Source organism: Aulonocara sp. 'chitande type north' Nkhata Bay, linkage group LG19 (genome assembly GCF_057382095.1).
Source record: "Aulonocara sp. 'chitande type north' Nkhata Bay isolate Kocher_YH1m ecotype deep benthic linkage group LG19, A_spYH_male_GT1.1, whole genome shotgun sequence".
In the NCBI taxonomy this organism is placed as follows: Eukaryota; Metazoa; Chordata; class Actinopteri; order Cichliformes; family Cichlidae; genus Aulonocara; species Aulonocara sp. 'chitande type north' Nkhata Bay.
Window position 1 is genome coordinate 32,328,761 of NC_141362.1, and position 11,159 is coordinate 32,339,919.

An 11,159-nucleotide genomic window follows, 5' to 3' on the forward strand; every position below is an offset into this window, starting at 1 on the left:
AGAAGAGTGTAATTATGGTTTCTCCTCAGCCAGACAGTAATGCACGCTGATGAGCCTGCACTCTGGCCTTCTCTCTGTCAAACACAGAGGGTCTTTCGGGTGAGGTCTCCACTATAGAAATTTATATGGTTCTCCTCAACTTCTCTGACAAAGGCATGTATACTATAAGAACTGCACTCCTTACAAGGCCTGACAGACTGAGATATTTTTATCAAGTAATAATACGTTGGATCTAAAAAGGAAAAAAAATAAGGCTTTAATGTTTAAATTAAGACTAAGGTATGCTGCATGCTCTCAACGACGTGACATAGTTGCTAACACTTATCCTTTATTTATAACGAAATTACACACCCAGCCGAACACAGATTACAAGAGCGACTGCAGTGACTGCCAAAAGAAAACAAAGCCCTTAGTAATCCTTTTATACTGACTCCTCTGTGCTTCTTCGGTGCAGAGCTGACAGCAGTCTGGGATTGTACATCATCCCAGATGAGCTCACGACGTGTCTGCTTTCTGTATGGGTTATAAAAACTTGGAAATCATCATATGATGACAAGTGCAAAAGAGCACTTTAAATAAGCCTTTGTTGCCATTAGGAAGTAGGACAAGTCACAATAAAAATAAACCCAATACTTCTTATTCAGATCAACCATATGAATTTTTGGGATTCCTATGTGAAGCGGCCGTGCAGGTTTGCTGCAATACCTTCACAAATATTACATACGTCTATTTTTATACATTCCACAAAAAATAAACTATATTTAAGATATTATACATATTATAATGCATTTACATTGTGTTTATGGTCCTTATCTAACCCGTGCTTTGCAAGAAATATTACCAGTGGTTTCTTATTATGCTTCATTCAATTAGTTCAGCCTTAGCATTTACTGAATAAAATATGTTGAGGAGTTCTGATGGTTTGTGGCTTGTTTTAGATGATTAGAGAGACTGTTTTCTAACAATAGTAAGTCACTTAAGGCTAATGAACAAGTCTAAGTGTGATGGCTGGCCTAACTCTATCAATCACCTGCAGCTTAGCTTCACTATCATGTCTCCCTCTTCTTCTTTGGCGCAGTGTAGTTAGTGGTGCGATGCTCCTTCCTATCATATTTATCATGGCCTTCCCTGGGGACATAATGAAGCATGGATTGATAATTCATCAGACTAAATACTTTATATTCATGCTGCTTAACAGTAGGGCAGCAGCTTGCCTGCAATTTATCTGGGTCATGGTATGCATTCCAAATCACAGAGATCTTGTTTTTTTGTGTGCAGTCAAGGCTTCCATGCAAAAGTCTATCATGAGTCTAAAGTTAGGCTTTTTTTCTTTCTTTCTATAATTAATGCATTTCATACTACCTGAAGCAGCGGTTGCAGTACAGATCTCCATCACAGGTGTGACATCGAAGGCTGGCATCTTGGTTACAGATGCAGCACCACGGAAGCTCTTCTTCGTCACTGTCTGACGGCTGATGTGCATCGGCAGCAGGTAGGTTCCTGCTCTTAGGTGCCGGAGGCGGAGCCTTTAAAATAAAATCAGATCGGGATTTAAATTTTATGCACTCACGTAGCTTTAAAATAAAGAAATAATTCAAGCGTGGTTTTGTACCGGTTTCTTGGACGATTTTTTATTTTCCCTATTCCTTGGCCCACTCTGTTCTAAAGGTATGTTGTAGCCACTGGCTTCATCTAGTGTAGCTTCTTCTGAGAGCTGAAAGCATACAAGAAAAAATAAGAAGTGATTAAACTGGCAAAATAGCAGCCCCTTGTGGCTAGGCACACTGGTCTGAATTAGTTCACTTGCACCTTTAGGGGTGTAAGATGTACGCAGAAACAAATTATTTATAGTTCATTATCATCTCATGGTTATTTTTGCCACACCTGTTTTAACACTCTCATAACAGCTTCTTCTTCAGTCTCCTCTTCACTGTCAGGTTGCTGGAAGTCCTCCATAGTAACTATAAATGAATCACAATGAAAATGGGGCATGATACACTAGCATGCTAGGACTTCTGTCATGGAAACTGCATTTACAACGCACGTCCTTATCATATTTTATGACACACTAGTGCGTGGATAACAGATAAGGTGAGGTGAATGGTGCTCGAATAACTCACCTTTGTCCGGGTCCTGCCCCTTCAGCTGTGCCAGCCTCTTTGCCATGTGCAGGATCTGATCTTGAGAGTGACTTTCTTTCCTCAGCTCCTCCATAGCTTCCTCGAGCAGATGGGCTTTCTCAGCCTCCAGCTGCTTGGCTGCATCCTGGTTCTCTTCCAAATTCTCATCCAATGTACCTGCCTCACCTTTATTGAGATCATTCATGCGGCCATCTACACCTTCAGATTTAATAACAGTGTTGTTCAGTACCTGTTTATTAATTTTACGATATAAGAATGAATGTTATGACTGACTCATTACTTATTGGTTTAAGGCAGGTAAAATCAGGGAGAAATGCAATATCTTACTGCATTCAGGATTTGATTGTTGGTTGTCAATTGCAACTTCGTCTGTCATCTGACTTATCAAATCATTGGCTTGTTCAGTCTGGGTCCGGTTTTCTGGAGGCTGATGCACCTACAGACATGAATAGACAAGCATATATACTTGGAGTTAAGGGACACTGTTTAGTATTGAGTTCCCTCTAAATAAATATTTGAAGCTATTGAGCTACTGAGCTGTACTGTAAGGCCTAAGATGTTACAAACAAGCAGGAAGAGATTCAGCTCACAGGTCGAGGAGCTTGAGATGGTGGAGGGAGACCCCGCAGAGTGGCCAGACGGTCCTCCATCTCCTGTGCAGAAGGTACTGGCTTGCTGGGAGCTTTCAGAGCAGCAAGTCGGGACTCGAGCTCTTTGTCAGAGGGGACAGACCCTGAAGAGAAGGCAAAAAGCTTACTCCTTACCTTGTTTTGGAAAATATTATAATATTACTGCACTTGCTGGATTAAATAAAAATGAGAGCTGCTAAAAATCTTATTACTAGGTGCTGTGTCCTCCTTGAGCTTTTGAAGCCTTTCAGCAATTGCCTGATCTTCTTTGCTCAGGCCGCTGGTTGGTGGATGTCCTGCTTTGCTGGTCCTCACAGGCTGTGTTGGCTGTCCTTGCTGTTTGGCCTCAAGTGCAGCGACCCGTCTAATGGAAGACACGTGTACTTTAGATGTTATGAAACTGCTGTGCTGCCAAAGTTTAAGTTCTCCCCTAATTTGATCGTATACACTGACTTTTTATAGTTTTCTGGAGGAGACCATCTGCCAGCACTGGTTGAAGATGGCCCACTAAAAAGAAAGAAATTAAAATGAGAGAGAAGCTCCAAAGTCCAAACAAAACTACTTTTAGGGGTTTTTTTTTTCTTCCTTGCAGGGTTTGAGCGTTACCTGGTCAGATTACCATGGCACTGTTTACAGACCTTCTGCTGGGTGTTGCCACAGCGAGGCACCACAGCACTGAAAGTCAAGCAGCTGGAGCAGAAGGAACGGCCGCAGTTCTTACAGCCCAGCTATGACGAACAGTAAATAGATCACTTTATTCAAAATGTACCTCTATGTATGTCTATGTGGTTAGCATTAGCCGTGAAATACTCACCTCCTTCTTGAAGAGGCTAAACTTGGATGCACAACAATAACATCGACTGTCCATATCGACACATGCAGAGGCTCATGGGTAGGGGGATGTTAATGCTATCGATACAGCTACAGTGCGTTAAAATGTCTAAGAAAACACACTCAGTCGTGAGCATTAATTTGGCAGCTAGCTACTAGCAACTATTTTCAGGTGTTCATTCAAAACAGGAAGCAACGCGGAAGAGGAGGTATGACGTAATGTAAACGCATTTTCCGGTTTTCCGTCCAATCAGAGTCCTGCTAAATCTCTGGCGGCTCTTGTTCAAAATACAGACACAACCGTTCAACAGCTTTACTGCGACAACGTTGGAGTTCGAGCTGTCACCTAGAAAAGAAATAAAGGAGGCTCGGAAGCGGTATAGAACACGCACATTTTGCAGAAAGTCTGTTTTAATTCAGTTATGTAAATTTGTCGTCGATGGAAAAAACGCTAAAGTTGGTCAGACTAAAGCTATCGTTCGCTAGCTAGTGTGTTAGCTCCAAACACATGCACTTCCTAACGTTAACAGGAACGCAGGGAGAGTGTTGATAGCTAAACATTATTTTGTGTACGTGTCACACGGTTTGTAATACGATGGAAGTTTACCACATAATTATTTAAAATGTGTTGTTGTTGAAGTGCATCGTTAGCTCATGTTGTCCTGAAACTTGTTCAGTATGCCTCCTGGACATCATGCTATTTAGTTCTCACACAAAAGAACTAATTAAGCCCGAAATAAACAATTATAATGACAGTGTCAGTACAGTAATAGATTACTTTTGGCTATACAGAGATAATAATAAGCTTTGTGTATATCACATTTCACGTTAGTGTATAACAAAGTCAGAACATCAAAAAAGTTATTTAAAATTAAATACAACTACAACAAAAGTGCATCAAATGAAATAAAAAGTAACAGACTTGACCAGTGAAAAATAAAATAAAAACTGAATGAAACTACATATTACTTAAAGCAAAGAAGTTATATGAAATTAAAACAAGTGCTGTCTGTAAAGAATATTCAGTCACACTCAGGCTTTGGAGGGGGCTGTTAAGTTTAAAGATTTCAACACAGCCAGGTCCTCTGGCAGGCTGTTCCAGCAGCTTGAAGCATAACACTGAAAAAGCTACCTCCCCAGAGGTTTTGTCTTGCATTTTGCAACAGCTAGAGGATTTAAATAAAAGGATTTTAAAGTCAACAGGTGTGATGTACTCTCTCCTTTTGGTCGTAGTAAGAAGTCTGGCAGCAGAGATCTGAATCAACTCAAGTAGATTTTAGGTAGATTAGATAGCAGAGCCTTAAAGTAGTCCTGCCTGCTATGTATATAGAATTGGTTTGTCAGGGTCACCAAGATAAAAGGTTGCATTCTAGCAACATTTTTGAGTTATAAAAAGGATGATGTAGTGGCACACCCAGCACAGCCCTCAAGTTATGATCTGAGTCAAGACTTATCCAGTCAAACTTGGGTAAAAATGAGAAACAACAGGATTGTGGTAAATTTTTAAAGCATAGATAAAACTATGAAGGTCACCTCAGAAAATCTTCCTTTAAAACCATTATACAACTTCAAAATGATTCCGTTATTCATTTTGTGACAGTATGGTGTCTTTCTGACCAACAATCTAGAATATAAATTTCACATCTCTGGGCCGTTTTGTTTGTTTGTGGGGGGGGGACACTGATGATGTAGTAGTCTCAAAAATTCTTGTGTCAAATATGAGGCATTAAAGGGTTACGTTTAATTTTTATTGTTCTATTGATTTGCCTATAAGGTGATTTCTTATTGAAGTTAGATTACAGATCAGAAATTTAAAAATAGGACAACTTAAAAACTCCAAGCAACTGAATTAAATGTGTATACAGAGGGCGAAATAATGGTTTTGATCCAGGACTGATTCTGTGGGCACGTGTGCTTTATACACATAACAAGTTGAGATAAGGGTATCTGTAATTGATTGATTTTTTTTTTTAATTTGCCAATCAGTGGGAGCCAGATTTCTGGCTGTTTGTAGGGGATCAAGTACTTATTTCACTCAATAACAAATAACAAATCCATTTAAAACTGTCATGCAGCTTTTTTTTTTTCTGGGGTTCTGGTTAATTTTTAATTACAAATTCAGCCGGGGATAAATATCAAGTAATTAATTCTCCTGCTGTATGTATCTAGTTTCTGTCTCAGAAATGGCAGAAGGAGGAGATGTGGAATGGGAGCTCAGCAAAGAAAACATCCAGCCTTTGAGGCGGGGAAGAGCCATATCGGCTTTACATCAGGCGCTGAGTCAACAACAAGATGGACCCACCTCTGCAATCAACCAGCAGCGACAGTATGGATGGCTATTTTAAACTTAAATTAGGTGACAGAGATTTCTGTTGTACATTTTGTCCATGCATTTTTTTATATGATGAAAAAAGACCTTGTGTATATTTATTTCTGCAGGGCATTTGAGTCCGAGTTGCGCACATACGAGGGCGATGATCCACTTAGTGTTTGGGATCGGTAAGGGAAATATGTCAATAGCCAAGTGTGCTCATAAACATTGCTCTTAAATTTCCCTGTAATCCTAACACGGTTTTATTTTTCCAGGTATATTAAGTGGACAGAACAAACCTTCCCCCAGGGTGGAAAAGAGAGCAACCTCACCACACTGCTGGAACGGGTCGTGACCAGATTTACAGAGGAGAAACATTATCACAATGACCCCCGCTATGTTGACCTCTGGATCAAATTTGTGAGTGCAAAAGCATAACCTCTGACTATTTCTGTTACTTTGACAAACTAATGCTGCATTTATAACTTTTCATTACATGTCACCAGGCGAAGAACTGCCAAGAGCCTTTGGAAATTTACAGATACATGCAAGCACAGGGAATTGGAGTAACACAAGCTTCCCTCTACATTGCTTGGTCAGAGGAGTATGAGGATCAGGGCAATTTCCGCAAAGCAGACTTGGTCTACCAAGAGGGGTTCAGAAAGAGTGCTGACCCACATGATAAACTCCTACAGTTTCACAAGTATGGAGGCATCCAGTATAGTTTCTGATAAGTGAACATCTCTGTTATGTTGTTACAGTGATCACATTTTTCTGTATTTATATTCGCAGGGCACTGCAGGCACGCGTTTCCCGGCAGGTGATGATGAATGTGGAGGAGGAAGACAGTGATGATGAGCCTAAGCAACTCGAGAGAGTTTCTCTAGCTGATCTGAAACACAGAGGGAAGAAAAAGGCTGTCGCCCCCATCAACAGAACAGGGGCCGGAATCAGAAGTAAGCACATGAATATGCAAATAAAATGTGTTTCAAAATACTAAATTGATGATAACAGTACTTTAAGACTGGGAAAAACATAATGAGTTTGTATTCAGGTATTCCCGGTGGCCTGAAGTCACAAGGCGCCCCTGTTCTTGGCAGTAACAGTCGGTTGGTCATCTTTGACGAGAATAAGGCTCAGAGCGCAGGCCCATCGGAGCCTAGATTGGAAGCTTGGGTGGCTCCTCCCACATCTAGGGCGAAGGAGAATGAGCAGAAGCCTGAGCGATGGTGTGATGTGAAGGTATGGGAGAACAGGCTCATTGTTGTGTGTGTTGAAAGCCATTATGCAAAGTTGATTCATAACTTTCTTTTTATGTCGTCATAGATGCCCCAAAAGTCCAAATTTGGACATACTGTTATGGCGCCACCGCCTCCCAAACTCACTTTCCAACCGTTTGTGGAGGAGTCGGATCAGCCTCCTACAATGTGAGTTACTATAAAAACCTTCATTTTTTTATTCATTCATTTTTAATTTTACTCATTATTTTGACCAGGGGGGAACAGACAAAGAGACAACAGGCAGGAGCATTAAAGGTTCAACAGAAATGCCTGAGTACCAAGATCTGTGGCTGTATACGCACATTTAATTGAAAAGCCCAAATAAATGAATTTTTAAAAAAATCCTCCGTCATCTCAGTTATCAAATCATTAGCTTGTTCAGTCTGGGTGCAGTTTTCTGGAGGCTGATTGCACCTACAGACATGAATAGACTACCATATATACTTGCAGTTGAGGGGAAAAGTATTTCCAGTATTCTTCACATTTTTAGTAGCATATCTCAGAAAAAGGTCCAGTTTTTATCTGACATTTTATGTCATTGCTTTATCTGCTAAATATTATATTCACATCACATGTTGATTAGTGTCTTCCTAAGCTGAATGTAAGTGGATTGTTCTGTCCCTCCCTCAGGACTCCATGTAAGATCAACCCAGCAGTTAACACAGTTTTGTCAGCGCGTAAGCCGGGCAGAGATGAGACTCCTCTCAAAAGGCTGCAGGACCATCAGCAGCAGCAGAAGGAGGCAGAATCGGGAAAACAACAGGAGCAGAGCATGTACTGTAAAGAGCTGCTGCTAAATGGTGCTGCTGAGTTCTGCTTTGAGGAGCTACGAGCTGAACGGTTCTTCAAAAAGACGGCGCAAGAATCAGAGGAAGGGCAGAAGGATGAAGCTGCAGCTGGTGCTGCAAACTGATGCTTCCAAATGGGATTTAGTTCCTTTTCTGAGTTTTTACCATTTTTGACTAGATCATGTAGTGACTGTTCATCACCCAGATGTAAATATCGTCATAGATTTCCAGTTACTCAGAAGGCTTTATAAACAAACAAAAAAGCTTTTTGAGGGGGATACCCTGGGAGCTGAAGACACTAAAAGGTGTATTGGATTCATGCAAATACAGTGGTTGGACCAAATAATGGGAACCCCTGTACACTGTAATGTAATCTAGTAAAAATGCTACTAGCGTGAGAAAAAACATAGATGTAAATACATGTTGATAGTGTCTATATGGGTCCACACCTCTGAGTGTTAAATACAACACTGTTGAGTGTTAAATTAACACTTTTGACAGTGTTATATGTTTAAAAGTAACCTAATTCATTTTGAAGATTAACAAAGACTAATACTGAGCATTTTCCAGTGTTAGAAAATCAGCACTGCTCAGTGTTAGTCTTTGTTAATCTTCAAAATGAATTAGGTTACTTTTAAACATATAGACACTCTCCAGTGTTAATTTAACACTCAACAGTGTTGTATTTAACACTCAGAGGTGTGGACCCATATAGACACTCTCCAGTGTTAATTTAACACTGGAGATTTTGCTGTGTACTACTCAAATTCGTTCCTTTTCACTCCCGATTGCGTCCAGTGTTCTTAAGCAGTGTTTTTTTTTATGCGTGCTGTTTTTGTTTTTGTCTTGCTCAGTATTTCTTGAGCAGATTTTTCTACTCTAATCCAACACAGTCACAAACGGGTTTCAGTGAGACACTTCAGCTGGGCTTCATGCCTCAGTCTGAGTACATGCATCTTTCAGGCCATGTAACATTGATGTCCAATAAACTTGCTACAATAACCAAACCAATTACTGGTAGTTGTTAATTTCTCTTTTAGAAACCAAAGGGGGTTGCAGTAATGCACTGTCAGCAGGGGGCATGCAAGGGGAAGCATAGATTGCACTCCAGGTAATGGTGTTTGCTTAATTACTAACAGGACACGAGAACAGTTTAGTGCTGACTGTAATCTGATGCTGGTGGGGGCATCAGATGAAAATTCCTTGGAAATGTCTAATGACATTATTCAGGAAGTGTTTACCCCAATCCCAAAAAGCATTGAAAGTATGCTTAAACTTTTAATCTACTGTGATGACAGGGTCCACTTTACACAGTCAACTTGCTGGGCAGACTTTGATGAATGGCTGCAAGATAGGTAGCTGGCTCATTAGCAAGTGAAATCAACCACTTGCAGCTGTGAGCAGATCAGGCTGTGGTTATCCCCAGGAAGCCTGATGAACCGTGGCTCAAAGCAGTGTTAGTTTTACATGCAAGTGGATCACTGGAGGAGCACACTTCACACTGGAAATATGACACTGCCGGCCAAGATCCTCTCTAGTGGTGAGTTCCCATACTGTCTACTTTAAATTGTGGCTCAGCGCTGGGAGCAGCTGAAATTCAGCGATAAGTGATGGGCAACATGATGCGCTCCCATCATAATAACGGCATAACTGCACCATAATGCATCCTCTATGGCTCGCCGGTTGGCATGACTTATTAAAAGCTCGTCCCAGCCAGCGACTCCCGACAGAAAATCCATAGCTCTCTGCACTGCACTGGAGAGCTGGTACGAGGAGGCCATCTACTGTAATGCTCTGTAGGCAGGCCCTCGGAGAAGAAAAGCTTTTGTCCTCTTACTGCGATGGACAAGAACACTCAAGTGCCATGTAGTCTTTACCTATTTGTAGCCTTTGGTTTGTGTTTGCATGCACCAGTTACCAGAAAGCTTTCTGTCCATTACCTAGGCTCACTTTAAGTCACTAGTAGAGGTTTTGCCCAGTGAGAAGGACTGAGGTGAACTTCCATCAGGCTTGCACACAGACACAACAGCTTGCAAACATGCAGCACCAAAATCATCAGCCCCTTTTCCCCCCTCCAATCATTCTGGTTGTGGAATTTCATACGCTTTCAGAAAAGGAAACTATAGCTCATGACTTAAACTATGAAGATTATTTCCTGATTTAGATCTACAATGATTTCATTCTGTAATTTTGACTCATGGTTATGTAATTCAGACAGCAACCCCAGCGTGTTAATATACTAACCGATGACTCAGTATTTTTACCACTTTCGCTTCGATCCTATCAGTTCTCCCGAGGCCACTGCTTGATATATACTTATATATCTCAAATTTGGCTTAATGTTATGTAATTACATGTAATTACACCCATGAAAATGACAGCTTATTATCTTATAATCATGAGTTAGTGGTATTTTTTTTAGGTTTTTCTCTGATCATGTTTGACTTATCTCACTGTTTCCACTTAGTAAGTCAGAACTGTGACTTACTATACCATGCACATTTGTTTGGTTACCTAACTGCTCATTAGCTGGCAGGTTAATGCCACGGGCTTTGTCTAGATTTCTGCAGTGCCTGTCTTAATCATACAGATTTAAAAATGGATTTCTAGGTCATCTGAAAAAGTCAGTGGATATTTTTTTCTAAATGAAAAATTACATTTGCTTTAGTTTAGTACTCTGAGCCCCGGTAGCCTGCTGTGTAATTCCTACATATTCATGCTAAACAATAGAATGAATTGAAATGCAAGGAGTTAAAGTTGTCTTACTTATGCAGCTCTGGGGCTTTCACTTTAATGACGCTGTGGTTTAAGACCAGTATTGTCATTGTGAAATCTGTTTTACATCACAAGCTACTTTTACGCTATTTATCCGAGAGGAGTGCCGGGTGAGGAGTGAGGATGACATGTAAAAATAATTTCTTTTATAACATCTCCTAGTCTCTCCTTTTATTGCAATACAATATGCACTAAAATATTCCATACATACATATATAAAAAAAGAAAATGATAATTAAACAAGTAGAAAAATAATAACTACCTAAAAGTGCAGCAGTAGCTTTCTTTTTACGTTTGTGCTAAACCACTGAAGCAAAATTGTGTGGTTCTGTGCATTCTCGCGGAAACAAGAAGACATGTTTCATTTATTGACCTTTTGACCTGTGCAGCTTTCCTTCATACTG

The 11,159-nt window shown here is 40.4% G+C and overlaps 2 protein-coding genes across 5 annotated transcripts; one reads left to right on the forward strand and one right to left on the reverse strand.

Annotated features, from left to right (window-relative positions):
* Window positions 1-311: 311 nt before the first annotated feature.
* On the reverse strand, window positions 312-3,913 carry zfyve19 (zinc finger, FYVE domain containing 19). Of its 2 annotated transcripts, XM_086274455.1 has the most exons (12): window positions 3,585-3,913; window positions 3,377-3,498; window positions 3,224-3,277; window positions 2,983-3,134; window positions 2,732-2,874; window positions 2,469-2,577; window positions 2,121-2,339; window positions 1,885-1,961; window positions 1,613-1,714; window positions 1,363-1,526; window positions 1,031-1,128; window positions 312-513 (listed from the first exon to the last, which is right to left on the reverse strand). In XM_086274455.1, the coding sequence occupies exons 1-11, from the start codon at window positions 3,636-3,638 to the stop codon at window positions 1,050-1,052; spliced, it is 1,275 nt and encodes a 424-aa protein (XP_086130581.1). In that variant the 5' UTR covers window positions 3,639-3,913; the 3' UTR covers window positions 312-513; window positions 1,031-1,049. The 2 variants fall into 2 exon arrangements, with proteins under 2 accessions (XP_086130581.1, XP_086130580.1); XM_086274454.1 differs by having other exon boundaries at window positions 312-1,128.
* Window positions 3,452-8,982, forward strand: bub1bb (BUB1 mitotic checkpoint serine/threonine kinase Bb). 3 transcript variants are annotated; one of them, XM_086274451.1, is made up of 9 exons: window positions 3,452-3,510; window positions 5,771-5,927; window positions 6,041-6,100; window positions 6,188-6,332; window positions 6,419-6,615; window positions 6,705-6,868; window positions 6,967-7,154; window positions 7,239-7,339; window positions 7,408-7,511. In XM_086274451.1, exons 1-9 carry the CDS (start codon window positions 3,501-3,503, stop codon window positions 7,502-7,504), a joined length of 1,119 nt encoding a protein of 372 aa, XP_086130577.1. In that variant the 5' UTR covers window positions 3,452-3,500; the 3' UTR covers window positions 7,505-7,511. The 3 variants fall into 3 exon arrangements, with proteins under 3 accessions (XP_086130577.1, XP_086130578.1, XP_086130576.1); XM_086274452.1 differs by lacking the exon at window positions 7,408-7,511 and adding an exon at window positions 7,823-8,982 and having other exon boundaries at window positions 3,460-3,510; XM_086274450.1 differs by lacking the exons at window positions 3,452-3,510; window positions 7,408-7,511 and adding exons at window positions 3,828-3,978; window positions 7,823-8,982.
* Window positions 8,983-11,159: the final 2,177 nt, after the last annotated feature.

What these genes read in the sequence shown, in the direction of transcription:
- zfyve19 (XM_086274455.1), bottom strand. Translation starts at nt 3,638, where the DNA reads ATGGACAGTCGATGTTATTGTTGTGCATCCAAGTTTAGCCTCTTCAAG. An exon ending in CAAGGAGGACACAGCACCTA is followed by an intron (nt 2,875 to 2,982) that starts GTAATAAGATTT and finishes CCTTCTCTTCAG; the next exon opens with GGTCTGTCCCCTCTGACAAA. An exon ending in TTATGAGAGTGTTAAAACAG is followed by an intron (nt 1,715 to 1,884) that starts GTGTGGCAAAAA and finishes GTATGCTTTCAG; the next exon opens with CTCTCAGAAGAAGCTACACT.
- bub1bb (XM_086274452.1), top strand. An exon ending in AAACTCCTACAGTTTCACAA is followed by an intron (nt 6,616 to 6,704) that starts GTATGGAGGCAT and finishes TTATATTCGCAG; the next exon opens with GGCACTGCAGGCACGCGTTT. An exon ending in AGCGATGGTGTGATGTGAAG is followed by an intron (nt 7,155 to 7,238) that starts GTATGGGAGAAC and finishes ATGTCGTCATAG; the next exon opens with ATGCCCCAAAAGTCCAAATT.